We start from the raw sequence: 26,342 nt of genomic DNA on the forward strand, positions 1-26,342 counted from the left end.
TTATTTCCATTATTATTATTATTATTATTATTATTATATTACACCATTGGTTAACGAGAAACATCAAGAAGTTAGAGAATCTTACATAAATAATATTTTCTTTTATTAAAAATCTTGATTGTAGCAACGTATACATCAAATTTATCTGTTTTGGAGTGATAATGAGTCACGTTGTCCACTATCGGGTTGACATGTTTAACTTTGAAAATTTTAATCCACTCTAACTTGCATAATTAAATAAACAAGTTGAGAATTCTCAATCCAATTAAATGAATTAAAATCATATTTACATGCTTATTTTTTAAAGCCCAACATTTTTAATAATGAAATGAACTAAGGTTTATCCCACTTAATTTTTTTTAAAACAAATAAAACTTACACCTAATTAAATATGTTCTATGCTCTAATAATTGTTAAAAAAAACTACATAAAAAAGTTACAAACTTCAATAATAGTTTAAGTTTGAAAAAACAAATACAACCACCAACACATACACAAAGATAAATAATTAAAATATTGATTGTTAACTATTAATATATAAGAAATAATAAATGAAAATAAAATATATATTCTAACGGATTTACGAGTTGAAATAATGAATTAATAATGTTGCAGAAAATTTCAACCCAACTTATTAATTATTAGACCAAGGCTTCCAATCGTTTTTTGCGAGTTCAGTAAGTAATAGCATCTCCTTTAAAATTTTTCATAATCATATAAACCAATCGCCACATATTTTGTTTACTCATAAAATATGTCATGCTATGTGTCAAATTAAATCCATGTCAAAACTCAGAGAAACAAAATAAAAATCTTTAATCTAATTTGGTTAATTGTGGGTCTCCCATTGTGTATCTGTTGAATTAAAAGATGCAAATTTTTAATTGAATTAGTAAATGATTGAGCGAAACTTGATTTTGAATTCATCTATATTTATTGAATTGTTGATGATTTTTACTCATCGTTGATTGTATTTTATATTGATTTCCGTTTGTTTTATGGTTTTTCCGAAAATAAAATAAGTAAATGCTTATAATATTAAAGTCAAAATACAAAAATCAAAATATTATTATAACTCGATAGGAAAAACTTGTCGTAAACAATAAACATAATGATTATCTCATTTTTCCTTACCTATCATTTTCTAAATTCCTAAAATTTTTAAATGAAACATTCGAAAAAAAAAAATCCGCGGCATATCCATCACCAGAATTTTCAACGCCATTTCGCAAACATCTAATCTATCATCTTCATCCACATCATTTTCCCGAAGGAAGAACATAGAAATCAAGGAAAATTACTCGATAACATCTATCTATCAAATTTCGTACGTGCATAATCAAGTCAACCAGTATGGAAGAAAATGAAGAAGTCGAAAAAACGCCATTGACAGACACCGTCGTCTACATTTGTATAATTGCAGGTTCTGCTGGTTTAATGTACGGATACGATACCGCGGTTTCAGGTACTATTTCTTAATGTCTATCAATTTATAGATGCAATTCGCAGAATTACATTAAAATAGTTGTAGAATATATATTAAACCTAACCTGACCTTGTGATCGATCGTATTTGTAGGAGGTGTAATGATGATGAAGCCATTTCTGAAAAAATTCTTCCCGGCGATTCTGTTGAAGATGATAGATAACGATATGAAACAAGACCAATATTGTAGATTCAATAGCCATAGATTAACGGCGTTTATCTCGTCGATGTTCATCGCTGGATTGGTATCGTCGTTGTTAGCTGGTCGTGTGACGAGTTTGATCGGACGAAAGCTTAGCTTGATTACGAGCGGAATCCTGTTCTTGACCGGAAATGGCCTTGAAGTTTTCGCACAGAACCTCGCTATGCTTATCGCCGGCCGCCTCTTCGTAGGGTTTGGAGTTGGCTTCGCTAATCAGGTGTGCACTTTTTATATCATGTAAGTCCCCTTAGGAATTCGCATAACAAATTAAATAATTTTTATTATTATGGTAATTAAAAACATATATGATTAAATAAACAAATGAGAATTCAATAAAAAAAAATCGAAAAGTTTTATTTACAAATACTTATAATCTGTTTTCTACAAGGCTGCTCCGGTTTACATAACAGAAATGGCACCATCAAAATGGCGAGGAACTCTCAACACGGCTTTCCAATTCTTTGTATGTTGCGGGAGTGTACTTGCCAGCATAATCAATTTCGGTGCGAGTCACTCAAACACCAACCTTGGCTGGCGGCTCGCGCTTGGATACGCAAGTCTACCGGCCACCCTATTAATTGTCGGGACTATCTTTATCCCCGACACTCCGTCCAGCTTGATCCAACGGGACAAGCTAGACGAGGCGTTGACCACACTGTCCAGAGTGAGGTCAACTAAGGCGGAAGCCGAGGCGGAGCTAAAAGACCTGGTTAGCTCCACTGAGGCCACCAAGTTGAATACCCAGAATCCGTATCTAAAGATATTGGAGCTGCGATACCGGCCACAACTAATATTGACCGTGGCGATTGCGGGTTTTCAGCAATTGACTGGGGTGGGTATGGTGGCGCTTTATGCACCGGTGGTGATGAGGACTATCGGGATGGGGACGGAAGAGTCGTTGTTAGCTGCGGTGGTGACCGGGTTTGTGAATTTGGTGTCGGTACTCATGTCAACTTGTATGGTTGATAAGATCGGAAGACGGTTTTTGTTTATAGGGGGTGGTATACAAATCATCTTCTCTCAGGTCTGCTCCTATTTATGAAAAATAAATAAATAAAGTAAAGCAAAAATTAAATGAAAACCCAAAAAACCAACCCTTATTGGTTTTTGTTTATAGACAATTTATGGAAAAAAAACCTTTTTATTAATTTTGAGAGTATTAAAACCCTCTCATAATTTCACTATAAACAAATAAAAGAAAATCCTATATTAATTATTAAGTATGTTAAATCCTCCCATTGTTTCAATCCATATGAAAAAACCAGATTTCCCTCGCCTCTTGAAAAAGGGACGAAGAAACTGGAACATACAAGGACAAACTGGTCATTTCACATGGACTTAATAGATGCACCGTTAAGTTAAACAATTCATTGATAAATCCAAACAATATAAAAAAAAACTCAACCAAATCGAACCATGATCACCCCTGTTATTCAAACAATTGAAACAAATCAAATTGAAGAACTTACTTATAAAAGAAAAATCAAATGAAGGTATTTATCGCGTGCACACTAGCCATTCAGTCACAAATCGTGATCGAGGGGTTTCCAAAAAACTACGGTGTGGTGGTCCTAGTGCTAATGTGTCTCATATCATCGGCATTCGGATGGTCATGGGGCCCGCTTACATGGCTCGTCCCGAGTGAAATTCTACCAATCGAGGTCCGTGCAGCTGGAACCGGCATAAGCGTTGCAACAAATTTGTTAATCACTTTTATCCTGGCTCAGTTATCGATGGCGATGTTATGTTATATGAAATTTGGGTTGTTTTTGTTTTATGGTGCCACGACTTTGCTTATGACTATGGTTATCAGTGTCTTTTTACCCGAAACCAAAGGGGTCCCACTTGAATCGATGGAGAGTGTATGGAATGAGCATTGGTTTTGGAAATGGGTTCTTTCCAGTTAGATTCTTTTGCAAATGTTTAATGTTTAATTTCCCTCCAAATTTAGCAACGGAAAACAGTTTGGTAGCAAATTATGACACACAATTGTGATGGGTAATCATTCTGCAACGAACTCCATAGCGTCTTTCTATGTGATTTGGCATCCGGAATGCTTTCCCTTCGAATTTAGCAAAGGGATACAAACATTGCTATAGACAAATAGACAATCACTACATGTCAGAATTACTAGGAAAGTTTTGTAGTTGTTTGGAATTTTTCTTGTAGAGTTAAATCAACATAGAATGAGATGAAATATGTCGCAGTTGTTTTGAAAGGATTTAGAATGTTTTTAAGAGAAGATGAAAGGATTGAAAGAAATGTTCTGTAATATGGAAATCAATATTAGAAAAAATAACAAAAAGAATTGTAAAAAATGGACCATGCAGGTCTCGAACCTGCGACCTTCGCGTTATTAGCACGACGCTCTAACCAGCTGAGCTAATAGGCCGAATCTGACACATTTTAATCAAAATACGTTAAATAGTTACAAATCATCCGACTATGGTTTCAGGTTCTGTTGTCCTAGTCAATCTTAATCATAAGTTTTTGTTTACATTTATAGTCTTTATTGCTCATTGCTTTTTTCAATTTAATTGAAGTGGTGAAGGTTGGATTGGTCATTGAAAGTTGAAACTAACATTAAATGGAGTAACTAGGATTCAATCTGCAATGGAAATTGCAGACTTGGGATGTTATTCAAGAGATATACTGAAAGTCAGTGATTTTTCGTTGGGGGGGCCTTACACACTGTCATATGATAGTGACATGATGAGACATATAGATTTAGACTATATACAAATACACTACTCGATCATACATGCAAAAGTTCATACTTTTATACCATGTAGGTTTTGAACATGTGATCTCTTTGTTTATTTTAAAAGGCTAATTAAATTTATACATTTTGTTTGAAGTGAGACTTGAACTTTTAACATTTAGCCGAAGGTCATCAATCAAACAATAGTATTTGATTGATACTACTAGGCCGAAGAAAGGAACTTTTTAAATAGTTCACAAAAAAAAAAAAAAATTATATATGTATTTTTTTCATGTCATAACAATTTTAATCTTCATGATAGTCTAAAATCAATGCATTCAACGGAGTCACCTAATTAGTTATGACCATTGGTTATTGGTATCTTTTTGCCTGAAACCAAAGGACTCCCACTTGAATCGATGGAGAATGTATGTAATAAGCATCAGTTTAAAGTGGGTTGTTTCTGGTTAGATTTGATATCGATGGAGATAAAAGTGTAACATCCTACGTGTGTTATATATCTTGGCTTTGCATCTTGAATGATTCCCCTCCAAAATTTTGTGCCATTTTTTATATTCCCTCCAAAATTAGCAACGGACTAGAATTTCTTAGCAAATTCCGTCACAAAATTGATTGGGACAATTACTGTGTAGCGAACTCCATGGGAGAACAGCTACAGATTTTGATTTTTTTAGCAAAACTTTGTAGTTTCAAAATTTTCTTGTAGTGGTAAATAAGTATAGAGATGAAGTATGTGGCTACCGTGTGGTCGATTGTTTTGAAAGGATTTAAATGTTTGTTACAAATGGTCCTGTGTTTTGAAGGAAAGAGGGTAGATGTTTGTACTTTGTATAAGATAATCAAAAAAGCTTAATATGGCCCATGCAGGTTTCGAACCTGCGACCTTCGCGTTATTAGCACGACGCTCTAACCAACTGAGCTAATGGGCCGATTTTGCCTGTTTTGCACATATTCTATACAAATACATATCTCAAGTGGTTTTAATGATTTACCCCAACAACACCAGTACTTTAGACTTGTTTGTAATTAATAATTAATAAATATTTCTTATAGATTTAGATCCTCTCTTTTTTTTTTTTTTTTTTTTTTTTTTTGCCAAATTACTCATTTATAAAATACTATACGTTTATGAAAGCAGTTATTACTTAAATATGGTATATTTGGAAATTTTAAATGTAGAAAAGTTTCATAAGGTCATTAAAAAAACATGAAAACTAGTCGTACTTTTGAAATATATAAAGTTAAAAAAACATCACAACTTAAATCAATAAGTAAGAAATAACCTTTTCGTTACAAGTCATTACAAAAGAAACGCAAACCAAAAGCAAAATAGTAAAATGTACACATCTAACTCCAAGTATCTAACTAATCCATACAACAATCAAAACTCGTCTAACAATAGCGAACAAGTTTCAAAATTCAAAACTATTTATCATCCGCGAATACTCTGATAACAAAGTATATATATATATATATATATATATATATATATATATATATATATATATATATATATATATATATATATATATACCAATGATCCGTATTAATGGCATACTCTTGGGCCGTCCCAAACGACGTATGAAACGCTGACTCATTAATGATTTCGACATTTTCATCATCAAAAAACAGCCAACGGTTATGACTTTTCACTAGACTCACGTAATGCCCTTGGTTGGGCCCACTGCCAACATGGACAACCACCGCAAATAAAGAATATTCAGAGTCAGATGTTGCTTTGTGTTTGTGTTTGTGTTTGGTAGTTTTAGCTCCAATGGAAAGACGACACAATATGATAACTTTTTGTATATTTCAAGCTATTCCATGTATTTGAATCGCTTTAAATGGATCACTAATATGTCTGGTGCCTTTTTTATATTCATCTTTTTTTCTGCTTCCTACAAGCTGTCAAAATAACAACGTACTTTACCTTTCACTCTTAATATCAATAGGGTAAACTATACGGATGATCCTTATGGTTTATGGTAATCTGCGTGTTTGGTTTCTAACAACTTTTTTTTTAACTTAGAACATCCTTATATTTATATTTTTATTGCACGCTTGGTCCCTATCCGTTCTAAAAAGACTGATTTACCCTTATTAGTTTCTTTTATATTATGCACAATTATCAATTAATTAAAAAGTATATATTAATTAAATGTGAAAAAGATATTAATTAAATGTTAAAATTCGATTGGTCCCACCACCCCATTACTTACTACTCCACCAACCCCACCTCACACGACCACACCCCCACCATCTTCTTCTCCGGTAAACAACACACAATTTCGTCTTCTCCGACGAACCACCCATAACCCCGTTTCATCCTCTTTCTCCGACCAAAACACCGCCTTCCCGCTTGCCCGCCCCCTTCGTGTTTCTGGCAAGATCCATAACCAAGCTCATAACTACCCATCAATTTTATGAAAAAAAAAACACAAAACCAAAACCAATATCCAATGAAATTGAAATCTCAAAACAAGAAAATATGATGAAATAAAATCATAAAATAACACACAGAATCTAAATTACAACCCAATCGATGAACTTAATGTTTTAGATTTCACACCTTAAGCCATCAAATCCAAAAAAATCCCATAAAAATATTTTCAGCATTTGGTTTCGTTAAATAGATGAGAAAGGAGGAAATGAGGGGAGTGGAGAGAAGCTGAAACCAGAAGACGGTGATCTCTATTGATCTGGCTTTCAGATTTCATTATCTTTTATTTCTCCTGATGCAACGACACTCTAATCACCAAAACCTAGCCGTCTCTGGTTACTTTCTTCTTTCATTTTTTTTTCTCCTGATTGACAACAAGGTAAAGGGTTTTAGAATCCAGTGATGGTCGACGAGGACTGAAGCAATGACGGTGGTGGGTGGACTTTCACTGGCGACGATAATGAGCTGAGAGATCTTTTTTGCAGCACAACCACCGGAAACCACGATCCATGGTTTTGATTTCACGATGGTGGCTTTAGGAATGGTCGACAGTCTGTCGGTTTAAGGGCAGGGACGGTTCCACTATGGTGCCTATAGTGGCACCAGCAACTCCTGTTTTTTCAGATACAATGTAAAAAATTTCAAAATTTTTCGTTTTTTCTACAATTCTGCCACTACGTAAAAGAAAAAATGTGCCACCGGCAACACCTACTATGAAATCCTGCGTCCGTCCCTATTTAAGGGAGTTCGATGGTCCGGTAATGGTGGATTCCGTCAACAGTGCTTCATCTGTCACATTTGAGCAAGAAAGAGAGAGACAATAGAAAAGGAGGAAAGAGATGCAGCTCGATGTTGAAGTTAAAGGAGGGATAAAGGATGATGCAAGTCACGGTGGGGCAGGAGGAGGTAGGAAGGAGGAAGCTGACAACGAAGAAGGTTGAGGGACTGGATCAAACATCCAAGAGAGAGGGACGTAAAGGGAGTGGGTTTTGGTGGTGGGCCCATATGGATTTTTTATTAAATAGTTTTTTTTCTAAACAACAATTAAATAAAAAATAATTCTATAATAAAATTATAAGGGTAAAATTGTCTTTTTATGTTAATAAGGACCAAATACGCAACAAAATAAAGTTTTAGGAATATTCTGAGTTAAAAAAAAGTTTCAAGGGACCAAACACGCAAATTATACTAAACCACATGGGAATATCGTGTAATTTACCCATATCAATATATTTACGCATAATAGCAACCTACTTTACTCTTTTTACGAATATAAACAATGTATTTTGCTTTTTACCAGCAATGTACTTGCATTTTTTTTTGTAACGTCCTAAAAATTTATGACCAAAAATTTCATTTTTGTATTAATAACACAATAAACCAAACATGTTTATAAAATTCATAAGGGAAATCAGAGTATGTCAACAATCATCCAAAAATACATTAGGATCAAATAAGGCGGAAAATCATGGTGTGTGCGATGCGATCATCCCGAGCTCTTCCTCTTCGAAGCGGAAGTACTTAAAACATAAACTGAAGACCGTAAGCACAAATCTTAGTTTGTTCCCCAAAATACCGCATATTATACATATATGTCAGCTCAAGGCTGTACTGGGTCTATTTCACCCCGTTTCTATTTCACCCCCGAGTCTATTTCAATTCACATGCCAGCTCAAGGTTGTACCGAGTCTATTTCACCCCCGAGTCTATATCAACTCAATCGGTGTTTTTCAACCATATGCGTACACTTCATCATTGGGTCTATTTCACCCCACATACATACAAAAAATAAGCATACATGCATACATCAAGAGTCATAAAGAAAACAAGCACATACAACCCTAGTATCCTACAGTATAGTGAGCAAACTCACCTCGATCCGTTGGTAAACAAATAGATGCTCGGGCTGTTGAACCGAAGAATCCCCACACTAATCAATCAAATAATATCCTAACAAATAATTAGGTCATAAACCATAACTGGGAAGCTAATTCATTAAACCCAACTCCTTTGGTAAAAGGGTCATTTTACCCTTCCCCTTAATCGGCCCAAATAACCATGACCCAAACCCAACAGCAACCGAAGCCAAAATGGCCCAAAACCTTCTAAACCCACAGTTGGGAGTACGTTGAATGTACCAAACTCGTACGCCCTGCGTACTCACACCGACCAGAATACGGGTTTCGGACCCAGTACGCGTAGCATACATAGATTTACGCCCGACGTACTGGTATGTGAACCAATCCTTATATGGATGGCTTAATCCCTAAAGACCCTTTCGTCCAAACTTCAGATATACTCCAAAACAAGGTCTTAATCCATAAAGTTGAAAGCTTTAAGCTTATGCATGGCTTAATAAGCCCCAAAATCCATTTTTAACACCATAACCTCATGAAATGAACATCATCCCTTGCATGGTTGGGTTAAACCCATAAAGCTACCATTTTTATGCATAAGGGACCTCAGAAACACTAATATCTACCATCCTAACCTTCTTGAGTAGCTTATACTCACAAAAAATAACTCAAGGGACCAAATTATGCCAAGAACTCTAAACTAGCCAAATCTAAGAGATGAATCAACAAGGTTGAAACTTTATACCTTCAGAGACTTGCCAAGATGATGAAGACTCTGGATCTTCAAGCTCCACTCCAACCAATGCTTGACCACCAAGATCTTACTTCTTCACAATGCACAAACACACCAAAAGTTTATTACCAAAGCTTAAAAACACACAAAGAAAGGCCATGGTTTCGTGGGGAGTCTTTAGAGGGAAGGAGGCTGATGAGGGTGTAACGCCCTGTTCTGAATTAACTCCTAGTCTGAGGCTATGGCCCGAAGGCCGGTCATCATAAGGATTATAGATTTTGAAAAAGGGTAAGATCTAGGCCATTTTGGGTGCGAGAGATGTATTAGAAGCGATCCGGATGTTCGGTTTGTGTTTTGGAGCCTAGGGCTATTTCGGTAAAGTGTCAGTTTGGGCTTTTGTGGAAAATGGACTTTTGTTCGGAAGGTCTTAAGGAATATATGAGTTGATAGAAGTGTAAGTCTTCTCGTTACCTTTTCGTGGATATAAGGATCGTCGAAAATGGATTTATAACGAAGAAGTTATGGCCTTCGGAAGTTTAGGGGTTCCAGGCTTAGCCGAGTACGCTGGGCGTACACAAAGAGTACGCTGGGCGTACTAGTGAAAAAGCCAGTACACTGGGCATACTTTGGAGTACGTTAGGCATACGCTGATCAGACCTGAACCCTATTTTAGTGTCTTGGACCCTATTTAAGCTCCTTATCTCATAACCTAACCCTAATATCTTCAGCCTCCACCCTCTAAACCCTAGAAATCGACCCTTAGCCCTTATTTGAGTGATTTTGGAGCTTGGATGGCCATTAGAGGAGTATTTTGGTGTTTTTGAAGAAGAAGGTGTTTAGTGAAGAAGCAAGATATTGAAGAGAGCTTGTAGATCCAGAGGTTTTACATCATTTCCAGCCTATTGAAGGTATAAAGTTTTCATCTTGGTGCTTCTACATCATAGATCTAGGTTCTCATGGATATTTTCTCCTTTTGGTTTCAAGAGTGGATTTTTATGGTGCAAATCCGTTTCTGGACTTAGGGTTGCAACCCATGAAGCTATTTGAGTCCCTTGAGCAGTAAAGTTGCAATCTTTAAGGCCCATTTGCATCCATGCAAGAGATCTAGCCATTTCCATGAAGATAGTTGCTATTTTTACAAGTTTGATCTCATTTGGTGGGGTGCAAGCCACCAAGTGATCAACTTTATGGGTTAAGAAGGATTATTAGACTTAGATCTGTAGTTTGGAAGTTGTGTCTTAAGGGATTACGCAGTTTTGAAGAAAATGGCTTATCAGGGGAGTGCGCTGGGCGTACACGCCAGTACGTGCAGCGTACAAGCCATGCAAGCTGTACGCGCAGCGTACAGAAGAGTACGCTCAACGTACGCTCAGTCAGTGGGTCTTAAGTTATTGGGCCTTGGTTTGGGCCTAGCTTTGGACATAGCAGTAGTTGGGTCGTAATGGGCCTTCAGAAGCCAGTTAAGGGCCCAAGAATTGGTTTGGGCCTGGAAGGAATGCCCATTTGAAGAGTTGGGCCCAATTTAGAAAATTGGTCCATTTGGGGACTTATTGGGCCTTAGCGGGGACTAGAAAGGATTGGGCCTAGGTCATGGACCAAAATAGATCAGAGGGGTAAAATGGTCATTTTACCCATGGGAGAGTTATCAGTTTTTGACTAAATGTTTATTTGGTCATTATAGCCAGGGAGTAGTTGGAGCAGCAGACGGTGTCACCTTTGCACGAGTTTTTCAGCAGTCAGTTGAGAGGTGAGTTACCTTCCAGTAGCGGTGGGTCTATGGCCTCAATGCCGGACCACCAGTAGGAGTTGTATGTTAGATGATTGTCTTTGTGATATTCATCTAGGTTTGCTACTACCTGATATGTTTATGTGCTAGTATGATATGTTATATGTGATAGTGGTAGTAGGAGGGGAATAGTCCCTAAGTTCGGTTGTTAGGACCGAAGGGTTGGTCGGGCACCCCAGATATGCCTGACAATATGTTTATGCTATGATATTATGTGGTAGTAGTAGGAGGTGAAATAGTCCTTGTATCTCGGTCGTAAGGACCGAAGGGTAGGTCGGGCACCCCAGATATGCCTGACCATATGATTATGTTATGATATGTGTGGTAGTAGTAGTAGAGGGTGGGATAGTCTCCGGAGTTCGGTTGTTAGGACCGACGGGTAGGTCAGCACCCCAGAATGGCTTGACACGGGTAGGTCAGCACCCTAGAATGGCTTGACACGGGTAGGTCAGCACCCCAGAATGGCTTGACACGGGTAGGTCAACACCCCAGAATGGCTTGACACGGGTAGGTCGGGCACCCTAGAATTACATGGCAGTATGTATGCTATGTGGTTGTATGGTATGTGGTATGACGGGGGGAACTCACTAAGCTTCATGCTTACGGTTTTCAGTTTTGGTTTCAGGTACTCGTTTTCAAAGGAAAGGAGCCGGCTTGATCGCAGCGCATCACACTATGTTTTCCGCACATGAGATCTTTGGGATTACACTCTGATATTGTTTTATATTGACATGTTTTGATTATTTACACTTTGGCTTTGACATGAGATATTAATATGAATGTTTTTATACGGTTGGTTTTATATAATAACTTAATTAAAACGAAATTTTGGTCTTGAATTTTGGGATGTTACAGAGGGAGCATCCTCAAGGTCCATAATGACAATTAAATAGGGGGCAAATGTAACACCCGGAATCCAAAAGACCAAGAAAGGAAAGAAAATCCTAAATCAAGAAGGCTACTCGTCGAGTCTAGGGAGGAACTCGACGAGTAGAGGTGGATTTTGGGTCGCAGGTTAAGTGACCTACTCGACGAGTTGGGGGACCAACTCGACGAGTAGGTCTGGGTTTGGGAAACCCTAATTTCGGGCTTATGTACCCTATTTAAGCATCTCATTCTCTACCCCTTGGCCTCATTTACAGCCCCCATTGTCCAGAACCTAACCCACGAAACCCTAGAGTTCTTATTGAGTGTGTGAGCCGTTTTTGGGTGATACAAGTTGTTCTTGAAGCATAAAAGAAGAAGAATGAGTTTGAAGGTTCAAGGAAAAGTTGTAGATCCAGGAATCTCGCCCCATTCTCATCACTTTCTGGTGATCAAGCTCCTATCTTGCCTTGTAGTTTCTTAGATCTCCTTATGGTCACCTTTATGGAGTTTTGTCCAAGAAGTATGATTTATGACTCACTGATGCCCCCAAATTGATTATACTTTCAAAACTGAAGCCTTTGAGGGTTTTGAAGGCATAAAGGTGCAAACTTTATGCCATTGGAGTCCCATGAAAACCCTAAGGATGTTGTTATGGCCTTTTAAGCCCCAAAGGGCCATCCATGGAAGTAAAGGTTGAGACTTTACATGTTTACTGGGTGTCTAGGGCTTAGATCTTGGTTTTTCTGTTTTGGATTGGAGTAATGAGGTTGTTGAACAAAGATTTATGCCTTAAGGAGTTAGGGTTTTGAGTTAAACCCATTAAGAAGGACTAGGAGTGGGTAAAGTTGGAAACTTTACCCTTATGAGTTCATTCCAGCTTATAGACGAAGTTGGGGTTCAGACGATTCGAAGTGAGTTGTCTCGTTTCTGTTTATGGTAGAACTCGACGAGTCTGAGGATTGACTCGACGAGTTGATTCGATAAGTCGCGACCATGTTTAGCAAGGGAACTCGGCGAGTCAGGGGATGACTCGAAGAGTTGGATCGCGATCTCAGGATTCTGAGTTTTAGAACTCGACGAGTTAAAGGAGCAAATCGGTGAGTTGAGTCAACTCAGAGCGTTGACTTTGACTTGGACCAAGGTTGACCTATTTTGACGTTTGAGGACATTTTGGGACTAAGTGTATTTTGTTACCGATAGCTTGGGGAGCCGAAGGAGTAGCAGTTCGGGGAATTGCCAGTTAGCAGCCAGAAGAGTATCGGCAGGACTTCAGCAATGCGAGGTGAGTCTCCTCACTATGTGCATGGGTCTACGACCACAATGCCGGCCCATTATGTTTGTGTATAGTAGGAAGACCCGGGGGTTAGCCCTAGTCATTGTATGTTATATGTTCCGGATTGTGATATGATGCCAGGCGAGCCCCGAGGAATGTTAATATGCTAGGGGTCTTTGTGATTCTTGCATGTGTTGGTATTTATAGTTTCCGGACCAAGGTCCGATGTCGGGGAAAGCTCGAGATATGGTTATATGATAGTATGTTTCCGGACTAAGGTCCGATGCCGGGGTAAGCCCGAGGAAGGTTTATATGTTAGATTATATTTGTTGTCTTTGTGATACTTGTATGTGCCTGGTAGGGAGGTGAGTGTGGGCGAGGTCCCGTATCTCATCAATAGCTGAGTATGGACGGGGTTCCATATCTCATTATTAGCAGAGTAGGGGCGAGGCCCGATATAGGAGAGAAGTGAGTGTGGGCGGGGGCCCGTATCTCGCTATTAGCAGGAGTGTGGATGGGGTTCCACGACTCATCAGTAACAGACCAGGGGCGAGGCCCAAGATTAGGCGAGGCCTTAGAACATGAATGCAGTTAGAATATGTTTTCTTATGTACTAGCATGTTTATGTGATTGTTTGTGTATAGCGGGCGAGGCCCAGAGACAGGCGGGGCCTAAGAGAAACAGATCTATATACCGAGCGGGGATCGATGCCAGGTGGGGCCTAATGTCGGGCGGGGCCCGATGCCGGAGCAAGTCCGATGTCGGTCAAGTCCCGATGCAGCGGGCGGGGGCCCAGTGTATGTGCTTGTATGTATAGTATGTGGTAGATTGGGGAACTCACTAAGCCTCGTGCTTACGGTTTCAGTTTTGGTTTCAGGTACTTCCGGTAGCGGAGGGAAGAGCTCGGGATGACTATATTGCACACACCAAGAAGTTTTAGCGTGCGATGTTTTACTCTGATAAAATGAACATGTTTTGAGATGATACTCTGATTTGATATAGCGACCTTTGTTTATGAATGAAATGAATTGATAATTATGGTTTTTGTTAATGATTTAAAAAGGAATTTTTAGATCGTATTCTTGGGATGTTTCAGCAAACCCTAAAAATTAGGGTTCGTGGTCTAGAGTACGGTCAACTAAGGCGGGGCTAAAAGACCTGGTGTAACACCCAGAATCAGAAAGACCAAGAAAAGAAAGGAAAGGCTCTAAGTCAGGAGTCAAATCGTCGAGTCCAGGGAGGATCTCGACGAGTCGGAGCGGGATCCGGGGCATAGAGTAAATGACCGACTCGGCGAGTCGGCTAGTGGACTCGGCGAGTCTGGTCTGGGTGAGAAAAACCCTAATCCCGAGGTTGTGCCCTATTTAAAGAACATTACATCCCTTCCCTAGCCTCTTTACTCCCCTTTTGAGATCCAGGATACCTAAATCGTGAGTGAGAGCCCTTGGAAGCAATTTAGAGCCTAGATAAGTGATTTTGGTGGAAAGGGTCTTGAAGACCAAGAGGTTTGCTGCAAAGGAGTGGTGTAGATCCGGGATCTACTTCAGTTGGAGCATATATTGGAGGTAATAAGCTGTTGCTTTGGCTTTATTGCAAATAGATCTATCTTATGTTTGAGATTTGGGGCATTTTGGGCATGATTGGGATCTATGTCGATTTAGAGGCCTAGATCTGAGGTTGCTACCTCAGATCTAGACTTGTGATGGTCCAGAAGGTCATAAAGTTGATGTCAATAAGTTGTTGGTGAAGCCCCTTTGTCTTAAACCCTAGCCCTAGATTGTTTTGGGCCTTTAGCTCCTTGGTTTCACGTAAAGTTTGCAACTTTATGTGGGGGATAGACTGTAGAAGAGTAGATCTATGGATTGGAGCCCCTCCATGGCTCGAAAAGCCACTGTATGGGTTGAGAACTAGAGAGACTCGGCGGGTCACATAGGTGTACTCGACGAGTTGTATGAATATGTGCATGGGCTCGACGAGTTGGAAGAACAACTCGGCGAGTCTGTTGAAGATTTCCTAGGACTCGGCGAGTCTGTTCTTGGACTCGACGAGTCAGGCCGCAGAACCCCCAACCTCTTCCGGTTAAGACGCAGATCAGTGAGTTGAGTGGTGACTTAGCGAGTTGGATCGTATTTTGAGAGCTTCTGAGTTTAAGGACTCGGCGAGTCTACGGGTTGACTCGGCGAGTCGAGTCAACTCGAAGGTTGACTTTGACCAGGACTTTGACTTTAACCAGAGTTGACTCAGTTTGACTTCTAGAGTTCAGTTTGGAACTAAGTGTTTTATTGATATCAGTAGCTCGGGGAGCTAGTGGAGCAGCGGTTCAGAGAGTGGTCGGGCAGCAGCCAGAGGGTTATAGCAAAGTTCAGCAGTGCGAGGTGAGTCTCCTCACTGTTTGTATGGGTCTACGGCCATAATGCCGACCCATTTAGTCTATGTATGACAGGAAGACCCGGGGGTTAGCCCTAGGCAATATGCATGAAAGACCAGGAGGCGGCTCCTGGCACAGTATGTTATTATGTATGATAGGAAGACCCGGGGGTTAGCCCTAGGCAATATGTATGAAAGACCAGGAGGTGGCTCCTGGCGCACTGTATGCTATTGTGTATGAAAGACCAGGGGGTGGCTCCTGGCACACTATATGCGGAATGGCCTAGTAGAGTAGTCTGTATAGTCGTCTTTGTGATACTTGCATGAAAGACCAGGGGGTGGCCCTTGGCACTTGTCTGTAAGACCCGGGGAGTGGCCCCAGGCTTGACCAGGAAGACCACGTACGGCCCGTGGCATAACCGCAAGACTATGTATGGCACATAGCACCTTAGCAAGACTATGTTTGGCACATAGCACCTTACTTGATTATGGATATGTTGGTTATGTATGGCTCTTGGCTATGTATGGCATGTATGGATCAGTTGGTTTGTATGGTATGTGGTATCTGGGGAACTCACTAAGCTTCGTGCTTACGGTTTTCAGTTTTGGTTTTAGGTACTTTGTTTTCAAGGAAAGGAGCCGGCTCGATCGCAACGCATCACACTATGTTTTCCGCACATGAGATCTTTGGGATCACACTCTGATACGGTTTTATGATAATATGTTTTGATTACTGACACTTTGGTTTGACACGAGATATTATTATGAATGTTGTTATACTGATGGTTTATGTAATAACTTATTTTAAAAAAATGAAATTTTGGCCTTGAATTTTTGGGATGTTACAAGTTGGTATCAGAGCCTTGGTTTGAGGGATTCGGACATACTCTTAGGTGTGTCTGGACTCAAACTGAGGGCTTGGTATGAAAAGTTTCAAAAGGAAAACCATTTTTATAAAAAAAAGAGTTTGAAAAGAATCTGAAAGGAGAAAAGAACTTTGAGAAGAACAAAGTGTGTGATGCGTGCAATCAGCCGAGCTCAAGTAAGTTTACCCCAAGATTGTAACATCCCAAAAATACGGTCCGAAAATTTCATTTTTAAATCATAACTAAACCATAGTATTAAATCTTTTCAAAACATACTAAAAGAGTTATATAAAAATCAGAGTATCTTTTCAAAACATTTGTTCATTTCATCAGAGTAAAACATCCCCAGGCTGACTAACTATGGTGTGTGCCATGCGATCATCCTGAGCTCTTCCCTCCGCTACCGGAAGTACCTGAAACCAAAACTGAAAACTGTAAGCACGAAGCTTAGTGAGTTCCCCCAACCTACCACATACCATACTCATAATCACATACTGGGCCTCGCCCCTGCTGCATCGGGGCTAGCCCGGCATCGGGCCCCGCCCAGCATCAGGCCTCGCCTGGCATCGAGCCCCACTCGGTATACAAATCTGTCTCACTTATGCCCCGCCTGTCTCTGGGCCCCGCCCGCTAACATATACTAACATATAATCATAGCATAACACATAAACTGAACATATACTACTGGATTCCTGTTCTAAGGCCTCGCCTATCTCGGGCCCCGCCCCTGTCCTACTATTGATGAGTCATGGAACCCCGTCCACGCTCCTACTGATAGTGAGATACGGGCCCAGCCCACACTCACTCCCTTCCTACCTTGGGCCTCGCCCCTGCTCTGCTGCTAATGAGATATGGAACACCGTCCACACTCTGCTATTGGTGAGATACGAGACCTCGCCTACACTCACCTCCCTACCAGGCACATACATGTATCACACAGACAACAAGTATAATCTAACATGCAACTTTCCTCGGGCTTACCCCGGCATCAGATCTTGATCCGGAATAACAAACACATAAACCTTCCTCAGGCACCCGCCCAGCATCGGACCTTGGTCCGGAATGACATACTAGCATATAGTGCCTAGGGCTAACCCCCGGGTCTTCCTACTCATAACTACATGGGCCGGTATTGTGGCCGTAGACCCATACACACAAAGGGAAAACTCACCTGCACTGCTGAACTTGCTGATAACCCTCTGGCTGCTGTCCGTCAACTCTCTGAACCGCTGCTCCACTAGCTCCCCGAGCTACTATTATCAATATAACACTTAGTTCCAAACTGAACTCTAGAAGTCAAACTAAGTCAACTCTGGTTAAAGTCAAAGTCCTGGTCAAATTCAACCTTCCAGTTGACTCGACTCACCGAGTCAACCCGTAGACTCGCCGAGTCCTTAAACTCAAAATCTCTCAAATACGACCCAACTCGCCGAGTCACCCCAGGACTCGTCGAGTTCAACTATCTCTGAGTCCCATCCTGTCCAACTCACTGAGTCACCACTCAACTCACCGTTCTGCGTCTTAACCAGAAGAGGTTGGGGGTTCTGCGACCTGACTCGTCGAGTCCAAGAACAGACTTGCCAAGTCCTAGGCAATCTTCAACCGACTCGCCGAGTTGTTCTTCCAACTCGCCGAGTTCATGCGCATATTCATACAACTCGTCGAGTACACCCATGTGACTCGCCGAGTCTCTCCAGTTCTCAATCCATACAGTGGCTTTTCGAGCCATGCAGGGGCTCCAATCCATAGATCTACTTTTCTACAGTCTATCCCCCACATAAAGTTGCAAACTTTACGTGGCCATGGAGATATAGGCCCAAAACACTCTAGGGCTAGGGTTTAAGGCAAAGGGGCTCCACCAATAACTCGTTGACTGCTGCTTTAAGACATTCTGGACCATCACAACCCTAGATCTGAAGTAGCAACTTCAGATCTAAGCCCCAAACCCGAAATAGACCTCAATCTTGCCAAAATAGCCCCAAATCTCATTCAAGAATAGATCTAGATGCAAAAAGGGTGAAGGTAACAACTTATTACCTCCAATATATGCTCCAACTGAAGTAGATCCCGGATCTACACCACTCCTTTGCAGCAAGCCTCTTGATCTTAAAGCCTTTTCCACCAAAATCACTTATCTAGGCTCTAAATTGCTTCCAAGGGCTCTCACTCACTATTTAGGGTTTCTGGATCTCAAAAGGGGAGTAAAGAGTCTGGGGAAGGGATGTAATGTTCTTTAAATAGGGCACAACCCCCGGGATTAGGGTTTTTCTCGCCCAGACCAGACTCGCCGAGTCCACTCGCCGACTCGCCGAGTCGGTCACTTACTCCATACCCGGATCCCGCTCCGACTCGTCGAGTTCCTCCCTGGACTCGACGAGTTGAATCATGACTTAGAGCTTTTCCTTTCTTTTCTTGGTCTTTCTGATTCTGGGTGTTACAAAGATACCCATACAATTTTATATTATGTTTATCAGTTTCAGTAGAACATCATGCTAGAATAGGACTAAGGATCTAGGAATGATGCCTTATGTGCCTGCTTTATTGTTGGATAAGGTGTCTAAGTCCATAACTATTTTTGGTATGTACTTGACCTGACCCGACATGGTCCATTTGGGTTGCATGGCACCATGCAATTGGATAAACTAAAATGAGAGAAATAACACTTATGGTTTATTAATAGATTATAAGTTCTAATATATTAATAATATTATTTAATTAGTTTGATCAAGAATTAATTAAGTGATCAAAAGATAACTAATTAAATATATGGGTAGATTATGTAAATCTTCCATATCTTATATAGTGGGCTAAGAGGCTCCATGGATTATCAAGTTGGGTTCCACCCATAGGATGCTCCATGGATGCTCCATGGGAGTTACAAACCCATGGGTCATGGAAATGAAGAGTCATGACACATTAGGGTTTACATGGTGTAACCCTAGATGTGTCAACACTATATAAGAAACCCATTCTCCACCAAAATTGGCGACACATAAGAAACAAGAGGGCTAGGCCGATTTTAGAAGTGTGTATTCTCTCTAAAGTCATTCCAAAAGCATTTGGTGTTGTGTGACGCATTTGAGGCATCACACTTGGGGTGCTTGGCTCACAAGGTTTCAAGGATCATAAGCAACAACAAGGTAAGTTATTCTATCTTTCATGCAAGTTAAAATTTGTTCCCCATGTATGCTAGATAGGAATATAACCTTGGAATTCAACTTTGCATGATAATTAGACAAACATAGATCCAAGGTTATTAGGGTTGCATGTACACTTAGGAAGTGTTAGAATGCTCAAAACCCATCAGTTGTATCAGAGCATGGTTCGTTTTTTTTTGTGTGTGCAAACATCTTGAAAAAAAATCGTTTTTCTGTTTTCTGCTCGTATGAAAGTTTGCACATTTGTTGCTGGAAATGGACTAGAAACATTACCCTAAACTGTTTTGATGTTTTAAAGCTTGTTTTAGATGGTGTAATGTTTATGCTAATCCATTTACAATGGCAATTATTAAAATTACAAGTTTTTTTTAAGTGTAATTTTTGATTCTTGAAGGTGTTCATATTCATGTTCTTGAACTTATGAAGATTAGATGATCATAGGAATTGTTTGTAACCTTCATGGTAGTTTAATTCATGATCATAATGTGTTTTAATGGAGTCTATAACTTGTCCTCAAGTTATGGAAAACCAAAAGTCTCACTTTTATTAAAGCCATTAAAAGAACACAAGAGTTATAAAAATGAAGAGTCTTCATTTTTATTACTCAATTAATTCATAAGTTATAAGAAATGAAAAGTTTTGGAAGTTTACAAAACTTGCCCTCAAGTTTTGGAACATGTAAAGTCTTGATTAAAACTTTAGTTCCAACCCTTAGAATTTTAAAAGTTAAAATTCAACCCTTATACTTTATAATATTATAAGTTACTAATATATATATGTATAACGTCAAGTCCTCTTACCGCTAGTACGCCTCATTCACGAAGCCGATCTATAAGGGGGGTATAAGGTTGTTGCCTATAAAATGGCAACTTAATGGGTGTCCACTCTCACCCACCGCTTCCTTGATCGGTGGAGGGTCGTTAGCCGAACGGGTAAGACAAGGACTTATAAATTCTCATTAAAAGTATGATGAATATTATAAAGTAACTAAATGCTTTTATTAAATTCCCAATCTTAGTTACTTTAGGAAAATGTGAATAAGGTGCTAATCCATGAAATTACACTTTACACTTTGTTTAAGTCGTTGGTGGAGCGTGTGTGGTTAACCGACACACTAACTTGGACTTAACAAGGTAGGTAAAGGGTGACTTAAGGTTTACCATAGCATCGGTGGAGCGTGTGTGGTTTACCGGCACATCGATTGAGTGATAAACCTTGAGGGTACCAAGTGATTTGCATGGTTACTTCACACCTCGTTTTGTGATCCTCGGTATCCCAGTCACAAAACTTGGAGGGCACACTCGAGATTGAAACATGCCTTTGAAAAGTTCATTGAATCTCAAAAGAATCTAGGAATTTCTAAGAACCAATTAAAAACCTAATATTTATATTTCGTTTTTCATGGTGGAAATTGGTGAATCGTCATTCACCTACCTTTCAAATATGTTATAGCTTGGATTACGACATACCTCTTCTAAGTTATAATATATTGTGATTGGATCCTAGCCTTAATATTACATTTGGGTGTTTTATTAAGGACTCTCTTAATATCTAAACTAATCTTGTTCTCTTCTTTCAGATGTCTTCAAACAATGCTACTTCTGGCTCTAATCCTAATGGCTCCTTTACCCTTATGAACTTGTGTGGGAAAGTCACTTTTGATGGATCCAACTTCAATGAATGGATCAGAAACATCAGGATGATTACCCGCTACGAGGACAAAGAATATGTCCTTGACAAGGAGCTTAAGGAGATTGATGAGACCACTGCAACTCCCCAGGAGATCGCTGACTTCCGGGCACATGAAAGGGATGCTACAAAAGTGGCATGCATCATGTTGGCCACCATGACAGCGGAACTCCAAAAGTCCTATGAGGACTTCTACCCTTTTGAAATGCACCAAGATCTGATGGAAAGATACCATCAAAGTGCACGACAAGAGAGGTATGAAATCATATGCTCTATCATAACAACCATAATGAAGGACGGGGAATCCGTCACGAGCCACATGCAGAAAATGCAAAGGTATGTGGATCGGTTGCTGAAGCTTAATGTGAACTTCCCTGAGGAGCTTGCAATAGATATCATTTTGCACTCCGTACCATCGTGCTATGATCAATTCCGCATGACATATCACATGAATAAGGAAGAGGTCACACTCAGCAAACTTCAGGGACTCCTCAAGACTGTAGAAACAGGTCTTAAGGGTAAGTCGGTTGTTAACACTCCTACTCCAAACTCCGCCCCGGTTTTGGCAATCGGGAAAGGTAGAGGGAAGAAGAGGAAGATCACTTCGAAGGGTACCAAGGCTAGGACCCTTGATGGCTCTTCTTCAAGTGGAACCAAGAAAGGTTTTGTCACTCCTTCTTCTGACCCTAAAGAGGTTGAATGCTTCTATTGCCATGAAAAGTCACATTGGAAGCGGAATTACCCAAAGTACCAACAAGATGTGAAGGATGGGAAAGTTAAACCCAACCATGCAGGTATTTACACTATCTTATCTAATAACTCACCCCATTCTAACTCTTGGGTCCTTGATACCGGTTGTGGTATTCATATCTGTTCTGATTTGCAGGGACTAAGAAGAAGTGTGAATGTGGAGCATGGAAGAATAAACTTAATCATGGGGAATAGGAAAGCTTTACCTGTCACCAAGATTGGAGTTTATACTTTATCGCTAAGTAGTGGGTTTAGTTTAGATTTGAATAAATGTTGTTATTCGCCAGAAATGACAAGAAATATTATTTCCTTTCATGCATTGTATAAACAAGGTTTCACCTTTTCATTTGATAATGAAGTTGGTTCGATTAATGCTTTCTTTAATAATGTTCTTTATTTTAAAGCATTACCTTGTGATGGTGTGTATGAAACTGTATCTGTGGTTGATAACTTAGGAAATAATGTGTTGTGTATTGATTATGTTAATGATAATAACTTGGATAAAGCATCATTATGGCATTGTCGTCTTGGACATATAAGCAAGAAACGCATAGGCCAACTCCAAAAGGATGGAGTATTGGAGTCATTTGACCTAAAGTCAGATGATAGTTGCGAATCATGCTTACTTGGAAAAATGGCAAAGTCACCCTTCACAGGCTCTTGTGAGAGGGGTGAAGGTTTGTTGGATCTTATACACACGGTGTGTGTGGGCCCTTCAAACATGCCACAAGGGATGCTAATCGTTATTATTTGACTTTTACTGATGATTACAGTAGATATGGATATGTCTACTTAATCAAGCATAAGTCAGAGACTTTTGAGAGGTTTAAAGAGTTTAAACAGGAAGTCGAGAATCAATTGGGCAGGAACATTAAGATGCTTCGATCCGATCGAGGTGGTGAGTATCTTAGTTCAGAGTTCCTCGACTATCTTAGGGAATGTAGGATTGTCTCACAATTGACACCTCCCAGGACACCGCAGTTGAATGGTGTAGCTGAGAGGCGTAATTGAACCTTGTTGGATATGCTTCGTTCCATGATGAGTCGAGCTTCGCTACCAATCTCATTTTGGGGGTATGCCTTAGAGACTGCCGCCCATATCCTTAATCTAGTTCCCATAAAGAAAGTTGCCAAAACTCCTCATGAGATGTGGACTGGTAAAGTACCCAAACTATACCACATTAAGATTTGGGGTTGCGAGGCTTTCGTGAGACACGAGACTCATGATAAGCTCGAACCTCGAAGTGAGAGGTGTATTTTCATCGGCTACCCACAAAAATCCTTTGGTTACCTCTTCTACAGACCTAGTGAGAATGTGGTCTTTGTAGCTAGGAGGGCTTTCTTTCGAGAGAGAGAGTTCATAAGCCAAGGAGACAGTGGGAGGCAAGTTGACCTTGAAGAAATTCAAGAGTCAAGTGGTGAAGGAACTTCAAACCCTAGCACTCAACTTGAGGAGGAAACTCCTGTTGAGCCAATTGACAAGTCTGTACCTCTGAGGCGTTCCACAAGGGTTAGGAATGCACCTGAGCATTACTATGGATTCCATATTACTGCGGAAGGTGATACACTTATCAGTGATGAGACACTGATAGGTCTGGATGAACCTAACAGTTACGCGGAAGCCATGGCAGGCCCTGAGTCAGCCAAGTGGAAAGAGGCAATGGACAGCGAGACACAGTCCATGTATGACAATCAAGTTTGGAACTTGGGTGAGAATGTACCAGGTCGTAAGACTATAGGGTGCAAATGGATCTTCAAGAAGAAGACCGACATGGATGGTAATGTACACACTTATAAGGCAAGACTGGTTGCAAAGGGTTTCTCACAAACTTCGGGAGTTGATTATGATGAGACCTTTTCTCCAGTGGCCAAGATTAAGTCTATTAGGGTTCTGTTAGCCATAGCTGCATTTCATGGCTATGAAATATGGCAAATGGATGTCAAAACCGCTTTCCTTAATGGAAAGTTGGCTGGGGATGTTTACATGAGTCAGCCAGAGGGTTTTGTCAACACAGAGTACCCGAATAGAGTGTGTAAGCTTGAGAAATCCATTTATGGGTTAAAGCAAGCACCTCGCAGATGGAATCTTTGCTTTGATGAGAAAGTCAAGGAATTTGGCTTTTCTAGGAGTGAAGATGAATCTTGTGTATATGTCAAGGCTAGTGGGAGTATAGTTAGCTTTTTGGTATTGTATGTGGATGACATACTACTCATAGGAAATGACATCCCAACTCTGCAGGAAGTTAAGTCCTGGCTTGGGAAGTGTTTCTCTATGAAGGACCTAGGAGAAGCTGCCTATATTCTAGGGATAAGGATCTTGAGAGACCGAAGTAAAAGACTAATTGGACTTAGTCAGAGTACTTAGTTGGATAAGATGTTGAAGAGATTCGGCATGCAGGACTCCAAGAAAGGAGAGTTACCCATCCAGAGTAATGCCAGATTGAGTAAGACACAAAGCCCTAGTATTGAGGCTGAGATAGCAGAAATGAGTCGAATACCTTATGCTTCGGCTGTAGGATCGATCATGTATGCTATGACGTGTACTCGACCTGATGTAGCCTTTGCTTTGAGCATGGTTAGCAGGTATCAGGGGAACCCTGGCAAGGCACACTGGACTGCGGTAAAGAATATCCTCAAGTACCTACGAAGGACTAAGGACTGGGTCCTTACCCTCGGTGGGAGTGAAGACTTGAGAGTTGTAGGGTATAGTGATGCTAGCTTTCAGACTGATAGGGATAATTTCTGCTCTCAGTCAGGCTGGGTCTTTACCTTAAATGGAGGAGCACTTTCTTGGAAGAGTTCCAAGCAAGAGACAGTGGCTGATTCAACTTGCGAATCAGAGTATATAGCAGCTAGCGAGGCAGCAAAGGAGGCGATATGGCTGAAGAACTTCATTGGAGACCTTGGAGTTGTACCAGCTATTAAAGAGCCAATGGAAATTTTCTGTGATAGTGAAAGTGCAGTTGCCTTAGCCAAGGAACCAAGGGATCACGGGAGATCCAGACACATCGACAGAAAATACCATTTCATCAGACATCGAATAGAAGAAGGACTCCTCGTGGCAAAGAGGGTATCATCGGATGAGAATCCAGCAGATCCCCTCACGAAGGGACTGACTCGGGTTAAGCATCTCCAGCATGCTCGGAGCATAAGGCTGAAGGATGATATTAGATTTAGTAGTTAGATAACCTTGAAATTTGTAAAGTGTAATTGACATTAGATGATGAATAAAAGGTGTTTTATTTATGAGTAAAGTGTTGCTATCCCTTGTCAATCGTTTACTATATTTCTTTTGCATGTTTTGACTTCCAGAATAATTATGTTTGGTATATCATATTATTCGAACCTCCACAGTCGGTCATATGTCGGAAGTAGGTATGAATCAAGACTGTCATGATTGGTTGCAGAGGTCTAAGTTGTTGGACATGGCTACAACACTCATGAGTGCTCATAAGTTCTGAGCATTGGACTCAACCCACGCTCACTGGAATCACTTCATGGAATTTATCTCGAGTGATCGTGAGACGGTAATATCATATAAGTCTTCAAACCTAGAGATATGATTTGTTACTTATGAGTTGGTTATGCATTGATTGTACGTTAACACATTGGTAACTCGATGTTATAAAACGTGCTTTTGTGTATAATTCAATGAGTGGTAGAACAAACATATGAGTCGAAGTTTATCTGTTCCTTCTTGGATTAGAAGCTGATATCTGGGCCCCTCGATGATTTTGTTTTGACCTATGTACCGGGCCCGGTCAGAACTAAGTTGATGTGTTCAATTAAGTTCTTTGTCAAACAAATCGGAAATCGGGAAACAAACTGCTGGACAATAAGTAAGACATTGTTCCATGTATTTGTCCGGCTGATATCTAGAACAGAGGATTATATGATCACTTATCTTAAATGGCGTATCATCATCTTCTCAGTTCCGAGAGACCTTGAAAGAGCTACGATTGCCGATCGGTTCCTGAAGTATTGCAGTTATAGTTATTAGACTTATCCAAGTGGGAGACTGTTGGATAAGGTGTCTAAGTCCATAACTATTTTTGGTATGTACTTGACCCGACCCGGCATGGTCCATTTGGGTTGCATGGCACCATGCAATTGGATAAACTAAAATGAGAGAAATAACACTTATGGTTT

The 26,342-nt window shown here is 40.2% G+C and overlaps 1 protein-coding gene and 2 non-coding genes across 3 annotated transcripts; 1 reads left to right on the forward strand and 2 right to left on the reverse strand.

Moving 5' to 3' along the window:
* The first annotated feature begins 1,162 nt into the window (after nt 1-1,162).
* LOC145140788 (sugar transport protein 5-like) lies at nt 1,163-3,727 on the forward strand. The gene is made up of 4 exons (XM_079074175.1): nt 1,163-1,465; nt 1,579-1,904; nt 2,076-2,711; nt 3,181-3,727. The coding sequence occupies exons 1-4, from the start codon at nt 1,354-1,356 to the stop codon at nt 3,592-3,594; spliced, it is 1,488 nt and encodes a 495-aa protein (XP_078930301.1). The 5' UTR covers nt 1,163-1,353; the 3' UTR covers nt 3,595-3,727.
* A 278-nt stretch (nt 3,728-4,005) lies between these two features.
* On the reverse strand, nt 4,006-4,079 carry TRNAI-AAU (transfer RNA isoleucine (anticodon AAU)). The gene has a single exon. It is a non-coding gene; the product is annotated as a tRNA-Ile (tRNA).
* A 1,185-nt stretch (nt 4,080-5,264) lies between these two features.
* On the reverse strand, nt 5,265-5,338 carry TRNAI-AAU (transfer RNA isoleucine (anticodon AAU)). Its single transcript has one exon. It is a non-coding gene; the product is annotated as a tRNA-Ile (tRNA).
* Nucleotides 5,339-26,342: the final 21,004 nt, after the last annotated feature.

Source organism: Lactuca virosa, chromosome 9 (assembly GCF_052849685.1).
Source record: "Lactuca virosa cultivar CGN04683 chromosome 9, Lactuca_virosa_CGN04683_v6, whole genome shotgun sequence".
Taxonomy (NCBI): domain Eukaryota; kingdom Viridiplantae; phylum Streptophyta; class Magnoliopsida; order Asterales; family Asteraceae; genus Lactuca; species Lactuca virosa.

What these genes read in the sequence shown, in the direction of transcription:
- LOC145140788 (XM_079074175.1), top strand. Translation starts at nt 1,354, where the DNA reads ATGGAAGAAAATGAAGAAGTCGAAAAAACGCCATTGACAGACACCGTC. An exon ending in ATACGATACCGCGGTTTCAG is followed by an intron (nt 1,466 to 1,578) that starts GTACTATTTCTT and finishes TCGTATTTGTAG; the next exon opens with GAGGTGTAATGATGATGAAG. An exon ending in GAGTTGGCTTCGCTAATCAG is followed by an intron (nt 1,905 to 2,075) that starts GTGTGCACTTTT and finishes GTTTTCTACAAG; the next exon opens with GCTGCTCCGGTTTACATAAC.